This window comes from Leuresthes tenuis, unplaced genomic scaffold (genome assembly GCF_036924035.1).
Source record: "Leuresthes tenuis unplaced genomic scaffold, fLeuTen1.0.hap1 SCAF_3, whole genome shotgun sequence".
Taxonomy (NCBI): domain Eukaryota; kingdom Metazoa; phylum Chordata; class Actinopteri; order Atheriniformes; family Atherinopsidae; genus Leuresthes; species Leuresthes tenuis.
This window is the reverse complement of record NW_027325357.1, coordinates 35,828,263-35,848,726: the sequence shown is the minus strand read 5'-3', so window position 1 is coordinate 35,848,726 and position 20,464 is coordinate 35,828,263. Positions and strand designations below refer to the sequence as shown.

The 20,464-nt window shown below is 42.5% G+C and overlaps 1 protein-coding gene across 3 annotated transcripts in view; it reads right to left on the bottom strand.

Moving 5' to 3' along the window:
• LOC140303953 (calcium-dependent secretion activator 1-like) overlaps positions 1–20,464 on the bottom strand; it is a 654,602-nt gene that overhangs the window by 268,275 nt on the left and 365,863 nt on the right. For all 3 annotated transcript variants that reach the window (XR_011915222.1, XM_072382948.1, XM_072382947.1), the window contains exon 17: positions 16,706–16,774. Coding sequence is in view for 2 of the 3 variants with exons in the window: in XM_072382948.1 (XP_072239049.1) it covers positions 16,706–16,774 (69 nt within the window). In the remaining variant the exon portion in view is untranslated. The remainder of the gene's footprint in view (positions 1–16,705; positions 16,775–20,464) is intronic.

The window sequence follows — 20,464 nt, the reverse complement described above, 5'->3', positions numbered from 1 at the left end:
AAGGGTCTGAGCATTTCAAAGATTACTGTGTCTGATGTGGGCCTGTCAGACCATTCCTGTGTTTTCTTTGAGAGTACGATTTCAGTGCACACAAATGTCTCAACAGCAGTGATCTCAAAATAGTGTGTAACTGAAAACAGTAGTGAGACCTTTAACCAGGTCTTCTCTTTAACACCTGCCCTGTCCGGGGGTTCAGTCAGTGAGCTCGTCAGTAGCTTCAATGCTACAATGTTAAATGGTATGGATACTATTGCTCCCATCAAGGTGAAGCTTATCTCTGGAAGGAAGAAGTCTCCATGGCGAAATTCCACACTGGTGAAAAATGGGAAAAGAGAGTGTCGGAAAGCTGAGCGCAGATGGAGAAAAACAAATCTCCAGGTTCATTATGACATATAAAGAGAAACTTCATTCTTATAATTTACAACTGAGGAATGCAAGGAAATCCTACTTCTCTGACATCATCACCAAAAACAGTCATAATGCTCGGGCCTTATTTGCTACAGTTGACAGGCTAACAAATCCTCCTTTGTCAGCAGCAACTGAACTTCATTCCACCATGGCCTGCAATGACTTTGCCAAATTCATCACAGACAAAGTCCAAAATATTATACAAGTTGTTGGTACATCAGCAGCAGGTTCAGCATATGTACCGCATTTAAACACCATGACACTGTCTCAACCCATAAACAGTAAAAACCTGGAGGACATCTTACGTCACCTGAACTCCTCCTCTTGCTGTTTAGACATCCTGCTAACAGGTTTTTTCAAAGGGTTCTCAAAGATTTTGTTGTCAGACCTGTTACTGATCGTGAACTTGTCCTTAACGTCAGGTGTGTTTCCAGAGCCACTAAAAACAGCTGTAATTAAACCTCTGCTGTAAAAGGACAATCTTGACAAGACACAAATGAACAACTACAGGCCCATCTCAATTCTCCCATTTTTAAGTAAGATCATTGAAAAAGCGTTTTTTCAACAGCTTAATTTCTTTTTAACACAAAATAACTGCTATGATACCTTCCAGTCAGGTTTTAGACAGCATTGCAGCACTGAGACTGCTCTGACCAAAGTGTTTAATGACATATGTCTGAATACAGACGGTGGAAAAATGTCAATCTTAACTTTACTGGATCTCAGTGCTGCTTTTGATACAGCTGACCACAATATATTATTCAAACGACTGGAGAACTGGACGGGTCTTTCCGTAACTGTATTAAACTCGTTTAAAACATACTTGGAGAAAAGGAAGTACTTTGTGTCAATAGGTAACTTTACATCTCAGCAGACAAGAAGCACATGTGGCGTTCTCCAAGGTTCAATCCTGGGACCTCTTCTTTTAACATCTACATGTTCCCACTGGCACAGATTAAAAATAAATAAATAAATAAACTACCATAGCTGTGCAGAGGACACACAGACATATATTACAATGTCACCAGGAGACCGAGGCCCTGTACAGGTCCTTGGTAAATGCATTGAGGAGATTAATGACTGGATGTGCCACAACTTCTCCAGCTAAACAAAAACAAAACTGATGTAATTTTCCTTAGAGCTAAAGAGAAATGATTGCAGGTCACCACAGAGCTTCAATCTATACACCTAAAAACTACCAACCAGGCCAGAAATCTGGGTGTAGTGATGGACTCAGACCTAAATTTGGAAAAACACATTAAGGCAATAACAAAGTCAGCCAACAATCACCTTAAGAATATATCAAGGTTAAAAGATCTGCTGTCCCAGCAGGACCTGGAAAAACTAGTCCATGCGTTCATCTTTAGTAGGCTTGATTATTGTAATAGCATCTTTACAGGTCTACCTAACAAGTCAGTTAGACAACTTCATCTCATTCAGAACTCAGCTGCTCAATTCCTCACTAATACCAAAAAAGTGGACCACATCAGTCCAGCTCTGAGGTCTTTACACTAGCTGCCTGTCCATCAGAGGACAGACTTTATAGTTCTGATCCTATGTCTATAAAGCTCTGAATGGTCTAGGACCAAAATACATCAGTGACCTCCTGACCCACTATGAACCTTCCAGACCCCTCAGGTCATCTGGATCCGGTTTTTTATCAGTTCTCAGAGTCAGAACCAGACATGGAGAAGCTACATTCAGCTTCTATGCTCCACATGTCTGGAACAAACTCCCAGAAAGCCTCAGATCAGCTGAAACACTCAGAGTATTTAAGTCCAGGTTGACGCTCTATGCATTTGAATAGAGCTCCAAATAACCTTGAGTTTCAAAACGTAATCATATTTTAACTACTGATTTTATCATCATTTACATTTTTATCATTTTTATTAGTTTATTTTGTCTTATATTTCATATTTATCATTTCATTACATTTTTATTCAATCTTATCTTTATTGTTCTGATTTTATCTATTGTTCTTCTTTCTTTTTTTGTTTAAATTCTAAATCATGCTTTTTATTTCTGTTTTAATGTCTCAGCACTTTGAATCACATTGTTGTTGAATTGTGCTATACAAATAAACTCTCCTTGCCTTGCCTTGTATTTGATCCCCAATAACAACCAGACTGTTCAATGAGGTTTTCTCCTCTATCAAAACTTCCATATTGGAGTTGATCAATCTGTCTTTGTTGACGGGATATGTACCTCAGACTTTTAAGATTGCTGTAATTAAACGTTTACTTAAAAAACCTACTCTTCATTCAGAAGTGTTAGCTGGCCCAATCTCCCTTTTTTCCTTATAATTCTTAAAAAAATTGTTGCAGCTCAACTTCATCATTTACACAGAAATAATCTGTTACAATAGTTTCACTCAGGATTCAGAGTGCATCATCGCACAGAAACAGCACTGCTGAAAGTTACCAATGATCTCCTCTTAGCCTCTGATAGCGGACTTGTGTCTGTACTTGTCCTGTTGGATCTCAGTGCTGTATTTCATACAATAGATCACATAAATCTGTTACAGAGACTTGAACATGTAATTGGGATTAAAGGAACTGCATCAGGCTGGTTTAAGTCGTATGTCTGATAGATCCCAATTTGTTCTTGTAAATTAATAATCTTCCTCACACACCAGAGTAAGTCATGGAGTTCCTCAGGGTTCTGTGCTTGGACCATTTGTCTTTACTCTGTACATGCTTCCATTAGGTAACATTATCAGACAGCATGGTATAAATTTCCATTGCTATGCTGATGATACTCAGCTGTACGTATCTATGAAACCAGATGAAACCAATAGGTTGGTCAGACTACAAGCATGTCTTCAAGACATAAAGACCTGGATGACTCAGAACTGTCTGCTTCTAAATTCAGACAAAACGGAAGTCATTATCTTTGGACCTGAGTGCTTCAGGGAGAAATTGTCTAGTTATATAGTTACTCTAGACGGTATTTCCTTGGCTTCTGGTATTACAGTACCTTGGAGTTATTTTTTACCAGAATTTATTATTTGATGTACATATAAAAAAGGTTTCTAGGTCTGCCCTCTTTAACCTTCGTAATATTGCCAAAATCAGGAGCATCCTGTCTCAGACTGATGTAGACTAGTTCACGCATTTGTTACTTCAAGATTGAACTACTGTAATTCTTTATCACTGGGATGTTCCGCAAATTCTCTGAAAAGCGGTCACATATGTTAATTTTGTTATGTTAATTTCTTGGCTGCACTTCAGCTGCACTCCATCACCAATCACCCTCCCCAGTATTTAGTTTCAAGGTTTTCTCATGCACATAGCCAGATCCTCACCGTCATGGATGCCAAGCCAAGTCACTCATGCAATGTTATGTTTGTCCAAGTTACGTTTCTTCAATTTTTTTCACAGTCATAGTTAGGTTTTGTTTTGCCAAGTGTTTTCAAATTTAGTTTTGTCACAGTCAAAGTTTTTTTGGTGTACCGGCTAAACCGAGCTTTTTGCTGAAAAGTGGTTTTTGTTCTACATCCGGGTCCTCCACACACCCAACGTGACAAAAGCCTCCAGCTGATCCAAAATGCTGCAGCCAGAGTTCTGATGAGAACTAACAGGAGAGATCATATTTCTCCAGTTTTAGCTACTCTTCATTGGCTTCCAGTTAAATTCAAAATAGAATTAAAAATCTTCTCCTCGAAAATAAAACTCTTAATGACCAAGCTCCATCATATCTTAAATTTAAATCTAAAAGAAGCAGGCTAGCAATACTTAGAAGGGCTGAATATCTTAGGAAAAAGAGAAAGAAGAAAGAATATGTAGGGACTGTGTTTTACAGGGACCCGTTTAAGTTTGTTAAAGGGTTGTTTAACCAGGAAAAGTAAGGGCAGCTTAAAGCAACAATGGCAGAGGTGGAAGAGTGTCTAAGAAATACATATTCAGATTTGAGCCGTGTAGAGTAGTAGGCCTTCAACCTGACATGCCACCATTAGGAGAGATAGCTCATAAGATGGATGTTAGACCACCAAGGTGGAAGGAGGTTGAGGAGGTACTCAGGCGTGCAAAGGCTTCGTCAGCTCCAGGGCCAAATGGAGTCCCCTACCGGGTTTATAAAAGTGCACAAATAGTTTGGGAGAAACAGTTTATTCCTAGTGCATGGCATAGGGCAGGAGGCGTTCTTATTCCAAAGGAGAAAGAGTCCTCAGAACTGAATCAGTTCCAGATGATCTCTCTCCTAAATGTAGAGGGGAAGATTTTCTTTAGAGTAGTTGCACAGAGATTAGCTAGTTATTTAGAAAGGAATAGGTTAATAGATACTACTGTAAAGAAGACAGGAATACTATGTTTTGCAGGGTGTTTAGAGCACACTTGCATGATTTGGCATCAGATTTAGACAGCCAAGATTGAGAATAAAGATTTGCATGTTATATTTCTGAATTTAGCAAATGCATTTGGTTCAGTGCCACACAGCCTTATTTGGAAAGCATTTGATTATCTTAGAGTGCCGGTAGTAATTGTTAACTTAGTAAGAATATGTTTTCAGGATATTAGACTGTGCCTAAGTACAGCAGGTTTAACAACAGGTTGGCAGAGGCTAGAAATAGGCATTATGGCAGGGTGTACAATTTCAATAGCATTTACAATGGTGATGGAGATAATTATTAGAGCTTCTAAGTGGGTTGTAGGTGGAGAGAGACGTCAGGATGGCATACGCCTTACACCAATTAGGGCCTACATGGATGATATGATGTTGATGACTACAACAGTGCCATGTATGAAGAGAATACTTGAGAGACTTACTAAGAATCTAAAGTGGGCTAGAATGAAAATCAAACCTAGTAAGTTTAGAAGTATCTCAATAAGTAGATGGGAATTAAGTGATAGAAAGTGTGTAATAGATAGAAATAATTACAATAATTAGGGAAAAGGCAGTAAAGAGTAAGTGGTACCAGGCAGACTTGAATAATAGAGACCAAGAAGTGCAGTTTTGGAAAGATGTTGCTGAGGGACTGGATTGAATAGATAAATTAGGGCTTCCAGGAAAGTTGAAGCTGTGGTGTCTGCAGTTTGGATTGTTTCCTAGATTGATGTGGCCACTGTCTGTGTATAAGATTCCATTATCTGTTGCAGAAGAAATTAAAAGATTAGGTAACTTTTACATTAGGAAGTGGCTAGGTGTTCCTAGATGTTTAAGTACTGTGGCACTCTGTGGGAAAGGCATATTCCACCTCCCAGTTTCTAGTCTAGTAGAGGAGTTTAAATGTACTAAAGTTAGGACAGAGCTCCTGTTAGCTGGGAGTAAAGATGTGGTAATTAGTAAGGTGGTTCCAAACCCAACCAAGAAGAGGAAATGGAAACCAAGAATGGCTGCTCAAGAGGCAGAGCAAGTCTTTGACATACAGAGATTGTGGGTAGTGTTCAAATAGCCCGGGGAGGCTTGGGGCTTGGGCCAGGTAAATCGGTGTTGAGTAGAGCAGGTCCCAAAGAGAAGAGAAAGCAAGTTGTTCAGCAGGCTCGTAGACGGGAGGAAATGTTAAGGGGTACAAAGGCAGTGGCTCAGGCTAAGCAGGGACAGTGGTTGAATTGAGAAGGTGTAGAGAAGAAAAAGCTTAGTTGGAAAGAGCTGTGGAGTATGGAGGAGTATCAGATTTTTGATAGGGGCAATATATGATGTATTGCCAACTCTCCAGAACCTAAAACTCTGGGTAAACGGAGACTCACTATGTTCGTTATGTTCAGGTACTGCAACTCTAAGATATATTTTGTCAGGCTGTAAGGTTAGTCTGTCACAAGGCAGGTATACGTGGCGACAATTATTAAGAAGCTTAGCTGCAGATATTGAAGATAAACGAAGGCATGTGAATTTTGGAGGGTCTAAGGCAAAGAGAGTGGCAATTCAGTTTGTTCAAGAGGGGGGGGGGAGTTAATAAGACCATAAGGAGGCAAGGCAGCTTAGAGGATGCTTGTGACTGGGAGATTCAGGTAGATTTATGAGGAAAGCCTTTTGTTCCCCAGGAGATAACCTCTACAAATCTAAGACCTGATATATTCTTGTGGTCTAGGAGTAGAATGAGAGTCTATTTCATAGAGCTAACTGTTCCTTGGGAGGACTTGGTAGTAGAAGCATATGAAAGGAAAAAACTTAGGTATGTAGAGTTAAGGGTAGAAGCAGAGCAGCGAGGATGGAAAGTTAGGATCTGTCTTTGTCTTTGTGAATATGGATTAGAAGAAGCAATAGTAGCTGGGGGCCCAGCAGGGGGAGCACTCAGGGTAAACAGACTCTTGGGAGAAGCAAGGAAGAAATCCAGGATGTATTTAAGTGGAAGGTGTGGCCCATGTGAGCCTTTTGAAACCCGGTGGCCATTTTAGGTGAGTTGGCCTGTATGGCCTTGTATTTGCTGGCATTCTTAGTGACTGTCTGCTGAATCTGCTCATGAGTCTTGTCCTGCCTCCACCTCTGGCACCCTCTATACTTTCATTACCCTCCACCTGAACCAGGGTTTGTATCCCCACCCCCCTATGACTGGTGTGCAGTTGGTGAGAGGCTGGAGTAGCCGATAATAATGATGCTTGGCGAAGAAAAGATAGTTGTTGTGGTGTGAGGAGCAGTGATGGCATTATTGTTGTCATTAACTTGTGTTTGCCTGTCTCAACAGGTATCCTTTGAATGGTGTTATGGTGTTTGTTGTCCCCTCTTTTCTGTCTTCTCAAACCCCAGCTGGTCAAGGCGGCTGACCACACTTCCTGAGTCAGGTTTCTTCCTGTTGAAAGTGAGTTATTTCTCTACACAGTTGCCTCATGTATGCTCAGGACGGGAGATTGGACCGAAGATTTGTTTTGAAGTTTTAATGCAATCTGTTGGTTTTCTTAGCTCGGAAATTGTTTTTGAATTTGCTCCATATGTGTGAATTGGACTAATTTTGAATTTAATTAATTGGATTTGATTAGATTATGATTACAATTAATTGAACTCCAACTGGCCTTGAACATGACATTTGTTGTAATTTGGTTGGCGCAATATTAATAAAACTTAATTGAGTTGAATTGACAACCATTAGCAGATCAAAACTAAGTAAAGCCAACAGGTAATATATACCCAGAGTTTTGGCCAGATTTCCAGTCGGAGGGACCACCTTTAATCTCCACATGCCCAGATTTTTGAGAAAATGCAAACCCACAGCCAACCATTTGCAGGATATATTAATGTAGACGAGAAAGGAAACATGAGTCGAAGGTTAAGTAAAAAAGCTCTGGGACTGTGTAAAGCAATGCTTGGTACATTTTAAACCATCCCTCTTCCCTAAAAAAAAATGTATTAATTAAAATGAACTGTGCCATCATGCAGTAACGATTATTACTCGGATGTCATGAATTAACAAGAAAACGGAAATGTTTTGAAAATATTATAAGCTGCTTACACAATTAGAAAAAAATGGAAATAAGTATGAAAATTGTTGTGATAGTCCAATTTCTGGAGACTTTTTGTGAAACTGCAACACTGGTGTTTAATGGTCCAATGGCCGACTGGCCATTGGTGGTAAAGTTTTCACTCCAAAATGACTGATAGACCACATCATAAAATTAAGATAGTAATAAACAACTTAAAAACAATTAGTATATTTATTATTTATCTGACCCATTGAACATGGTTATAGGCCTTGACATAAATACGGTGGGACTGGCTTTTAAAATGACCTGCACAAAAAAGTGGCGTACACACTTTTTCACGTCAACGATCAGTTGTATCAAGAGCGAAATGACCGTGGAAATGTACGGTGACTCACGCCAACTTCAGGGCTGTCCTACTTACTTTTCTACAGCGATAGATTTTTTTGGCGACACAGACATGATGCTGAGAAACTGTTATAATAAATAAATGTGAACACAATTTGTCCTCAGAATGAGTGATGTGCACATTTGAGACACATGGACAATTAATACTGATGAACAATTAACACAAGTGTCTGCAATTATACGAGTGCAGCAGAGCTGCGGCCGGCGCTGAAGCGCAACACAGCGAGGAACCATGCGCTGCTTGTGCCACAGGTGACGTGCACACTGGGGTTTAAGCAACCGGAGCATTCCAGAGGGAGCTGGCCAACCGATTGGGACTGTGGCAGTCGACCCTGAGCCGAGCCTTGCCAGCCTAGTGGGACAGAATCATCTGCATATCAGCAGGTATATCAAATTCCCACAATGTAGTTGAACAGGCCAACATTGAAGCACAATTTGAAGCGAGAGCTGGTTTTCCTAATGTAATCGGAGCAATGTACAGATCGTATGTGATGTGCAAATGTTTTGTGGGGGTGGCCTGGTACAATGCAGGATTCATACATTTAGTAACAGAATTGTTGGGAACAGACTAAAAGCTGGCACTGTGCGCGATGGGTGGCTTCTTGGTAAGTAACTTTGTTTATTTGTTCTCATATTATTCCCTGTGACGTACATTGAGCATGTGCACCCCCAATTTCTATTCCATCTTCACAGCATCATAGTTGGTGGTTAAAGTTAGTAACTTGCTGTTTTTTGCCGGGTAAAGAACAGTTTAAGACCTTTCTAACAAGCCCCTGATCATCTCTGTGTGCAAATAGTTAATAACCCCATTCATAAAGTGTGAAATGTCTTAATCAGCCTCACCTTTTCCCCGGTGCACTTCTTCATTATAGGTTACGGTATGAACACGTTTGTTGTGACTTACACAAATACAGATATTTACCTTTTAATCAGAGTCACCCACACTCCCACACCCACCACCCCTGAGAGAGCAGTGTCACCCATAGCTGTGCCGACTCTCTGTTCAAACAGCCTCCCCCGCCTGTTTTGGCCACACTTCGGCGGTGGGCAGCCAGCCTCCGCTTCACATCCACCTTAATATCGGTCCACTTCTTTTTTACCTCTGCTTGTGTGCGCTTCTCAGACCCCACAGCATTAAAGGCCTCGCACACGCTCTCCCACCCACTCCTCTTACGTTTGCTCTTATGTTTGCTGCTTATATCGTAGGACAGCGTGCCACATTTTTTCGGGCCTCCACTTCAGAAAGTAGCACCTCAATCTCACTTTCTGTTAAGTTATTATTTTTTCCCATCTTACTCATTCTTTTTTCTTTATTTTCTGATCGTGCAGAGATCGTGCAGTTGCAGGGCTTATTTAAATATGATTTGCATGTTTAAGTAGGGGCTGGACACCATACCCCTCTCCCTTTTGGCTCCTGTACACAGCACACACTCACACATGAAGGGTTTTGGGGACGTGTGTGTTCTGTGGGGTGTAGTGGATGGGGCCATGTAGGTGGTCCCCTTGGCTGCACTCTGCAGTTCCCCGCCCCTGTTTTAATTACACCTTAGACATCACTACTTATCAAACACACACACACACACACACACATTAGGTCTTGGGGGGTGGTTACACTGAGTGGCATCTGGTGGGCGTGGCTCTTTGGGTATGTAGGCTGCCCAGAGGGCCACGCTCCCAGTTCTACAAGGTTGGCTGCACCTCAATTTTAATCGCTCACTTTTAGAAAATATTGAAGAGCCAGAAGGGTGAGGGGAGGGATCTTCTCACACCCCTGCTTCCTGGTTGCTGCTCGGGGCGGGACGGGCCAGTAGGATTAATTAATTATTCTGCTGGTTCGGGGTCTGTGGTTGCTGGGGGGCTGCTGGCCCCCTGGTGTGCCCGCTGCGCTACACCCCAGCGGAGTCTAGGGAGGGAGGATGTGTGGATGTATGGGATGTGAAAGTGTTTGTGGTGATGATTGGGCCTGGGTCTGGGACTTGCTGTCGCCTGGCCTGCCGTTGCCTCACCCCGCTGCTCGCGACTTCACCCACCTGTGGGCACATTTTGACTCCCGGGGCACTTAGCCAGGGGCGCTGGGGCAGGCACTGACCCACTGTGTGGCTGTCTCGGGCGCTTGGCCCTCCCGGGTATTGGGTGGGGCCTCTGCCGGGGGGTTTGGGGGCGCTCGAGCCCCTGGGGCCCGGGTCGGGTGCACGGCCCATGTCTGGGCGACTGGGGCCTGGCGGGGTCGGTGGGCTGTTGCCCATGGCTCCCGGGGGGCCTCTGCCCTATGCTTATGGGGGCGCTGTCCGGGGGCTTCCTCTGCAATCTTCTGGGTGGATGCGTGGTTGTCCCTGCGATGGGCTTCCTGGGTTCTGTGCTCCGTGGGGGCTGCTGGTGGCCTGGGTCTTTGCTGGGTGTTTGTTTGTGTGTTTGTTTTTTCTCTGCTTGTCTGCTTTCAGGTGCTCTTGGTAGCGCTAAGGCTGGATTCCGAACAGAGGCCATGGATTGTTGTCTGTTTTGTTTTTTACAGGTGTAGCAGCTGGTTGTCTGGTTTTTGTTTCTATTTTTGTTCTGTTTCCTCTTCTTCTTTCCTTGTCCCCCTGTCCGGTTCAGTTCTATTACATGTTATATATTGTAAACAGAAATAAATAAATGGGCATCAAGGGGAGTGTCACGTCCACTTGGTGAAACCAGTTAGCAGACAGTAACACGACAACCAGTAAATCAAATGAGTCTCAGTTGAAGTGAACAAATGAGCTTTATTGTAACAAAAAACAGAGACACTCCAAGGTGGGGGGAGGATGGGACAAAGTGATTGTGCCAAATAAAATTAAATTAAATAACAAAAGAAGGCCTGTCTGAGTTATCTCTCAAGAAAGAAATTAAACAAAATACCTAACTAGCTTGTCTAACAAAAGACCCTTCAAAACAGTACAGTGGTGGCACAACCAATAAACCTAGTGGAATAACAATTAAATGCTACGTGAGTGCAAAAGAAATGTAAAGGGTACCCCAACTTATCTAGTCCCAAAACCTCCCACACCTACCTGAACAAATATGTCTCTGAAAGAGCACCAAACAGAGTCAAGGTAGGTAGCAATCATGTGTAGCAAAATCACAAGTTAAGAAGCTCCTCAAGGCCAGAGACTTCCTCCATTTTAAAGTGTGATAGGTCAGTGGTCAAGGTAATTATCCAACCAGCCACACCGCCTGCTCATACAGGTGAGCAGCATCCCTGCAGCAATTACTTAAAGACAACACAACACACAGGGAAGGGGGGGAGGAGACACAAAACCACAGAATACCTGGCCGCCTGGCACGTAACACCCCCACCCATATAAGTCCAAGCATAATGTTTGGAACTACATAATGTAATGCAACTACAAAGCACGTGACAAGGCATCAGCCAGGATATTCTCAGATCCCTTTTTATGACAAATTTCAAGGTGGTAGTTTTGAATGATTAAAGACCAACGCATGAGACGTTGGTTGTGATTATGCATCCTGGAGAGAAACACAAGAGGATTATGATCTGTGAAAACCTGAATAGGCTTTACACTGGATCCGAGATAAACCTCAAAATGTTGCAGGGCAAAAAGTAGTGCAAGAGTTTCCTTTTCGATGGTGGAATACTTAACTTGATGTTTGTTGAATTTTCGTGAAAAGTAACTCACAGGATGAGCGATGCCCTGGTGGTCCTCTATTAGAAGAACAGCTCCAGTGCCAACTGCACTGGCGTCAACTTCAAGCTTGAAGGGCAGTGAGAAATCTGGTGCAGACAAAACAGGAGTGCAACACAATAGACTTTTTAGACTTTCAAACTGTTGACACTCATTGGACCAACTGAATGATTTAGTGGGACTGGTTAAGGTGGTCAGCGGAGCAGCGACAGAGGAGAAGTTTTTGCAGAACCGGCGATAATAGCCGGCCATCCCAAGAAAACGTCGCAACTCTCTCCTGGTGGTTGGCGTGGGAAAGTTAATAATGGCGGAGATCTTTGCATCCATAGGACGCACCTGTCCTCGACCAACCAGCTGACCAAGATAAAGCACAGTGCCTTTTCCAAATTCACACTTAGTGAGGTTGAGTGTAAGCGACGCACTGGACAGACGGGTGAAAACTTCCCTCAGTGTAGTCATGTGACTAAGCCAGTCATTTGAATACACGACAATGTCTTCCAGATATGCTCTGCAGTTTGGCACACCTCCTAGTACCTTACTTACTAGCCTCTGAAAAGTAGCGGGTGCATTGCACAGACCAAAGGGCATCACAGTATACTGGAAGAAGCCATCAGGGGTTACAAAAGCCGAAATCTCCGAAGCGCCCAGGGTTAAAGGAACTTGCCAATATCCCTTTAACATGTCAAGTTTACTGACAAAGTTTGCTGGACCGATTTCATCAATGCAGTCATCAATAAGAGGTAAGGGATGTGCATCTGGTACAGTCACAGCATTTACCTTGCGAAAGTCGGTACAGAATCTCGGACTTCCATCAGACTTTGTATCCAGAAGACAAGGGGAGCTCCATGGACTAGAACTGGGTACTGCAAATCCATTCTGTAGGAGATAGACAACCTCTTTTTTCATAATCTCCCTCTTAGTGGGATTAACCCGGTATGCATGCTGTTTGATTGGTACTGGCTTGGTTAGAACAATGTCATGAGTAATGACAGAAGTTTGAGAGGGAATATCTTTGAACAGACCTGGGAAATCACGGATAAGTTTCTCAACATCGCAACGCTGGTCCTCGGAGAGATGAGACAAGTAGTGGGACAAATCAGATAAGATCTCACTATTACTGAGCCTAGCCCCCTGTGGTGTAGCACTACGCATGACCAACTCATCGTCATCGTTAAGAGAGCTCACCTTGGAGATGGAAGCTATAGGTGAGATGGTGATCCGCACATCTTGAGCTATGGGTGACCCATTTTGCTTCTCCTTGGAGCAGTACTGTTTCATCATCTTGACATGACACATTCGGGACCGCCGCCTACGGTCTGGGGTTTTGATGACATAGTTTGTGTCACTGAGTTTTTTCTCTACAACATAAGGACCAGAAAATTTAGTAGAGAGGGTAGATCCAGAAACGGGCAAGAGAATCAGAACTTTGTCACCTGGTTGAAATGAGTGGACAGTCGCCTTTTGATCATAATGTCTCTTCATCTTCACCTGAGAAAAGGTCAGGGCTTCTTTAGCCATAGTGCAGGCTAGCTGGAGTCGATCCTTGAGCTTGGAAACATACTCTGGAATACTTGTGACTCCTTTCTGTGGCACAACCAGTTGCTCTGTAAGGACCTTTAAAGGACCCCGCACCTCATGTCCAAATACTAGCTCAGCAGGACTGAAACCTAGTGACTCCTGTACCGCATCACGGGCAGCAAACAAAACAAATGGTACACCATCATCCCAATCCCTCTGAGACTCATGGCAATGTTTGCGCAACATCGATTTCATGGTTTGGTGAAATCGTTCCAGTGCCCCCTGGCTTTCAGGATGGTAAGGGTTAGATGTTACATGGTCAATGCCTAAAGTTTTAAGCACCTGGGCAAACATTTTGGACTTAAAATTCGTGCCCTGATCTGATTGAACTACTCTTGGCAGGCCAAACACGGTGACAGACTTTACCAAAGCCTTGGTGACAACTGCAGCCGTTATTTTCCAGAGTGAACGAATCTTTAATTTGGCATCGCCACTAGACCCAAGACCATCTGGGGTGAAAGGCTCAAAACGAGGCAAAGTTGCAGGAGGAGCCTCACGGACAGCCTGAGCGACCTGAGGTGTGGTCTGTGCAATCTGCTGTCCCCCTTCGTCAGACGAAGCGCTTGGTCCAGTCAGAGAAACTCCCTCTATAGGAACCTCAGCCCCTGGCGGGACAGTGTCAACAGGGTCTGCAAGGATCTGTAGCTCCATTAGTTTTTCCAGAACTTTATTTTTTATTTCCCCTTTAACACCATTTTTTTTTGTACATTAATACTAAAGTGCTTTGCAATACATAACAAGGCATCTTTGCGACATGAGTCAAGTTTTCCAAAACTGGGATCATCAAGGAAGTTCTGCAAGTTAAAGCTCATGTTACCCTCAATGCCACAACCACATCAACTCATCAATTTCAATTTTCTTAGCTTAAATGAGCAGGGAAACATTTAAAAACTGCAGGACAGTGTCCCCCGTGGACCGGAGTCCTTGCTTAACTATTATATGTTCAAAGATGATCACGAGTGGGGGTGAGGGGACATGTGGGGTGGGCCCACTGTCTACAAGCAGTGATGATGGCTCCTCCACATTTGCCCCACCCCCATTTTAATTGCATTTTAGATTCACTTACAATTAAGCTCCACCACACTCAACACAACAACACACCCACCATCAGGAAGCAGGAGTGATGAGGGGAAGGTCTTCCTCCAACCCTTTTTCCTGGGCCTGGGGCAGGGGGACCAGCAGGAGGAACTGATCGTCTAGCTCTGAGTGTAGGCTTACTGCGTCACTGGGGGTGAGTCAACTGTTCCATTGCTCCTGGGGGCCTCTGAGCGAGTGAGTGTGTGGCTGGATGTCTGTGTCTTTGTATCTATCAAAGTTTGTGTCTTTGTGCCTCAGTGAGTGTATATTTGTGTATCTGTCAGCATGTGTATTTGTGTGTGAGTATGCGTCTTTGTGTTGTATGCAGGGTTGTCCACTGTTGGACCTGAGTTCAGGGCTTGTTGTCATCTGGCTCGTCTGTGCTGCTCCTTGCCAGGTGGCGCTCGCCCCTTCCTGCTACTCTTGCGGATTGGCATGTCTTTAATTCTGGAGCAGTTTGCCTTGGGCATCGGGGTGAGTGCTGGCCCTCTGGGGGCAGCTGTCTCGGATGGCCTGATCCTCTTGTACAGGCCTTCTGCCAGATGGAGGTGTAGTCCTCTGGCACTCTGGGCTCTTGGTCATGCACTCGGCTCACGCTGAGTGGCCGATGCCTGGCGGGGCTCTGGCTTATGGCCGTGGTCCATGGACGCTGCTGGTTGCCTGGGTCTGGGGGACCTTCCTGTCTGCTCCTGATCTCTGGAGTGGGGGGTGGTTGTGGCCCCCTTCCCCCATTATCAACCACAATTCACGTAAAGCCTTTGCCATATATTTTGCATTTACATACACACAGGCACACATACATGCATGCATGCACACCCACGCATTCACATGCTCACTACAGATGCCATGTCACTTTGTAGTTTTAATAATATTCAGTGACCATAGTTAAGTTTTCATATGTTTTTGCTGGCAATATTCCTGCTGTATGTGTTTTTTTCATTAATTATTCTGATATCCGGTTAGTTGATACACATCAGATAACTGTAGACTCATTCAGTAAGTGTAGTGTCTGATATTTCCCACCTGTGCAAAGTTGTTTTGGGAAGTGAAAAGAAGTCTACCAGCTGTGTAGGGGAGTCTCAGGCTAAATCAGGACATTTTGAGAATAACACACTCCCCAGTTAGTTTGTCCAAGAAGAGGCTCAATAGATATGCACACACCATATCTGGGCTTTATGCTTTGTGATGGGAACATACAACATCTGTCACTAAGAACAGGCAGATTCTACTTAACAAAGAGATGCACCCACAGTAAGTCAGATATTTTGGGGAATCTGGGCTGGACACATCTCTCCAGACTTGATGCATCATTCTGTAAATCTGATATGGACCTCGTTGACAATAAAGGTTTCTGTGTTCGACCAAATCTGTGTCAGCAGAGTTCTTCCTGCATCATCTGCACACAGGTTATTTGTAGGCGACCATCCCCAATACACCACATAAGAGCAAAAGACCAGCCTTTCATCACAGTGCCACAAATCACACTAAACTGAGCTTGCCTTTTCTCAAAACATGCTTTGTGAAATTTCTAAAAGATTGAAAAAATTTTTGCATTGTATTTCTATTTTCATTGATCATGTCCCAAAGCTGCAACCTTTCTGCTCCTGCTGTATCCAAGTGCTGAAGACACTGTTCTTTTTTTTTTAACTTGTTCTTATTATTAATTTTACTCTACAGAGATGCTGTTGGTCCAGGGGGTCAGTGGCAGCAGTTTGTTTATAGAGCTACTTCCGGTTGACCTCTTCCCAGCTTTATAGATTTGAGGTCTGAAGGTTGTCTATGCCTGTCATGGCGGTAAGTGGAGGACCCGCTGGTGGAGGGAAACCATCCAACTGAAGGAGGAGATCTTTCGGGCTTGATTGTCACAAGGGTCACCTAAAACTGCTGACAAATTCCGAGTGGCTAGAAGTTCTGCAGCATTAGTGGTTGCTGAAGCTAAAACTCGGATGTGGGAGGAATTTGGATACAATATGGAATAAATGTAAGATATATCTTTAAATGTGTTTTAGTGTGATCTTAGATACTTGACTTAACGCATTATCAAGGATCTGTAATAACTTGTAATAACAGTCTACAACAACATACAACTAAAAAAAAGGATGTCAGATGTAAAAAAAAATAAGATTACATGTGATGGTTGGCATGCGTACTGGCTGTAAGAGAAAAATAATACAGTACATTGTTAAGGGTGGAGTGATGTAGGGACATGAGGAAGATACTCACGAATGGTTAAATCCATCACTTGTGACGCCAAACAGAAGACGGGATGTTCATACATCTCTCTCTTTTTCCCTGCAGAGAAAGAGGTAGTACATTGAGGCATTGCTCGTGGCATTACTTGCCACAATGAAGAATACCACTTGCACTGAGGCAGTCTTTTTTATGCATGGACATGCATATCCTTCAAGTATGTGTTTTTATAAACACACTTCATGAGTAACTTCTAAAATCATGTATTTTCAGATTTGTTCAAGTTTTTAGTAAGAAAAAAAAAAGAAAAAAGTAACAACAGTAACAATCATAGACAATGAAAAAATTGTCCTAACAAGATTGTGCTGCTGCCACAATGTGCTGCCTGGTCATACAGTCATACTGTCTGTAGATTATAATGTCATCTCTATTTCTCTCATATTTCATTTATTGTTTTATAAAAATTTTTTTTTCATTGAATTTGTATCCCACCAGTCAGAATTGCAGAGAAGATGTCAAAAGGTTGTCAAGAACCAAAAAGAAGTTGGCCAAGTACATCGATTCATTAATCTTGTTAGCTTTGATACCCATTGACAAAAACAGCAGTACAGCAGTATAAACAAAGTTTATTCCCAACACGTCCCTCATTTTCAAGACCCTTCGGTGTTACTTCTGGGTGCACATCGCAGCCCATCACTGTCATACTGTAATGTGCAGGGTATTCCAATTTCATTCAATAGAAATTTCACAAAATGTGAAACTGATGCCATGACTCTGCAACCAAATGTTTATGAGGAAGTCACTGTTCCTCATAAATTTCTCTGTGGCAACTCGGATAAAGAAAGAAAAGGGAGAAATTCCTTCCAGTCATGTGAAAAAGAAATGATGTTTTCTGTCAATTTAGAATTTTGTGTTTAAGGTTATTCAAAAAAAATCCTTTGGTCTTAAAATGATGTAAGTGTTAACAATGAACAACAACACATGCCATATTGCACTTTGTCATAATTTATTTAAATAAAAGCAATACCAAAATGCACAAGATATTTGTAAAAAGAAAAAAAAACTAAGTACACCTGCTTCCACGGGACCCTACCATGAATCGTAACCTTATCATGGTGGACTGTTTTGAGTGCCCGAGGGATCCCAAGAGCTATGTCATTAGGGGCAGCTTGCAAATTGCCCTCAGTAGGATCTCCCAAGGCAAATTAGTCACCCCCCTACCCCCTACTTGGGAAGTCTGATCACAACTTAGTTTGCCTGCAGCCTCAATACACACCTTTGGTGAAAAAGCAGCCCCTCAACATCAGAGCCTTCAGGATGTGGTCCCCTGAAAGTAAAGAGGCCCTCAGCAGCTGCTTTGAAACCACTGACTGGAGTGTACTGCTGAGCTTGCATGAGGGTGATGACATAGGTGGCATAACTGAGTGTGTGACAGACTACATAAACTTTTGTATGGAGACAGTGGTTCCTGTCACAACAATGCGTTGCTTCGCTAACAATAAACCCTGGATCACCAGCGAGGTGAAGGCTGTTCTGAACAAGAGGAAGAGGGCCTTCATGAACAAGGACAGGGAGAGATGAGAAACACCCAGAGGGAGCGCTGTCACATGCTGAGGGAGGCGGAGGAGCTGTACAGGAGCAAGCTGTAGAAGAAGCTCCAGCTAAACAACATAAGTTTAAACTTACAACTTACAATGATAAGTTTGGAACTGCCTGAAGAAGGCTGTTCCAAAGTCTGTTCTTGGGCTGTTCCAAGCCTGGTAGGAATTTCTTAAAATAACCACGTGTTCACTTATCCTGTGTAAGCTTACACCCATCTGGTACAACCCTAACACCCTGCACAAGAGATGATCCTCAACCAACTAGACTTACAACTTCCTATTAGAATCAGAATTTCTAAACCTCTGTACCCAAAAAAAACTATCACAAATATATAGATTACTGTTCAAAATAGATGACTCTACCGACCTTAAAATGGGAGACAGGCTTATCCATCAGTGTAGAAGTTCTGACTTGAGGTATGTTAGGACTTATCAACATGTCTCAAGTGTAATGTTCCTGCATTACATTGCACACATGTGCATAGAGGGTGACTTAGAAGACATCAACATGGAAATTAACTCAACACAACATGGATGATCCTCACTGCCTTATATATCATAAAGAAAACTATTGTCATGAATTGGAAAACAAAAAATTATCTGTGTATTAAACAGTTTAGATGTCTTCTGTCAGATCACATCAATATTGAGACAATGTCTCCTTCCTCAAACTTCCTCAACATTCAGACCATCATTCTGCTTGCCATGATTTCTCAATAGGACAGGGTTAAAAAAAAATTCAATAAAATAAACCCTGTCATTTTGTTTTTTTGGTATCTCATTTAAGAAGCTATTCAGATTTGCAGTGTAAACTTAGGTCACTCTTAATATTGGCCTCTTCTGCTAAGCCTTGACCTCTCGGCCCCACGTGCAAAAATCCAATTTGCGAGAATGATGAAGACAGCTTTGATTGGAAATGTTCTGTTATCAGCTGTACTGAAGAGCATGCATCTTACATCCAGCCTGAGAGGATATAAGAGCCTCATGGATAAACTATATTTAAGGTAAATATTCCAGCAAGTTATCATTTATTTATTTAGCAGTAGCTAATGGTAACAGCTTGGGTAATGAAGATGAGTTATTGCTGTTACTTTTTGAAAGATCATCATAATTGTTTGTAAACATTTCTTGTTTATTGAATGCTTTCTATTTGAGCGGTGATTAGTTGCTCCTTTGCCCAAACCATGCTTCTCGGTCTCTGCCCCTCAAAATAGCCTGATCTAAAGAGAGGTCTTTCAATTGGGGTGAGAGAAGCGTTACAATGCTTCAAAGAAAGAAATTTTGACCAAAGACTCTGATATACATTTCAATAAGACCTCAGCAAATTTGGCTTGTTAAACAACTTGTTAAAAAAAGGGCATAAGATATCTTCTTAAAAGGCTCTAATACACCAAACCAACCAACAAGCAGTAATGCGAGGCCCCCTAATGGGTTTCCTTTAGTCTCCAGTGTCTGAATAAACAAAAGAGCACTTGAACACAAGGCAGTCATGTCTTCTAAATGCCGCTCTTGATGTACAATCTGTGCATGTCCAAGAGGACAAGGCCCATAAGATGCTTTAGTTGGCAAAAAAATTGTCTGATGTCCCTTGTCTGAGCAGTAGTTGGCTTGACATGCCTGTAAGAACCCCTGACTGATTCTTCAAAGTGAAAGCACACTGAGTGCTGTCTACAATAGGGAAGACACTGTTTACTGACGAGCACTTCATGGAACCCCACATTTGAAAAAAGAAATGTTGTTTTATACAGTACAATTAAGACAAAGTAAATTAAACATAAATGAATAATAAGAACTACATACTAGAGAATGTATTTATGAGATCAAAATGGTGTGGTTAGATTGTTGTGCAATGTAAAAACAATGTGCAGACAGTAGAGCAGCAAAAAGAGTACAGAATGAGGTTCAGGAAATGAAGATGACAATATATTTATGATAAGAACACTATGCACAGATCTAAGGGCAGCTCTAGGATAGGACAAAAGGCCTGCCAGACAAAAGGTTGGTGGTTCAACTCCCAGCTTCCCCAGGCCTCATGTCCAAGCACACTTGGCCAAGACACTGAATCCCAGTTACCTACTGATGTGTTTATTGTTGTATTGTTGTTTAAAAAAAATGATATGGACTAAGTGTGTGAATGAATGGGTGAAGATAGCATGTAGCGTAAAAGCACTTTGAGTTGTAAGCTAGACTT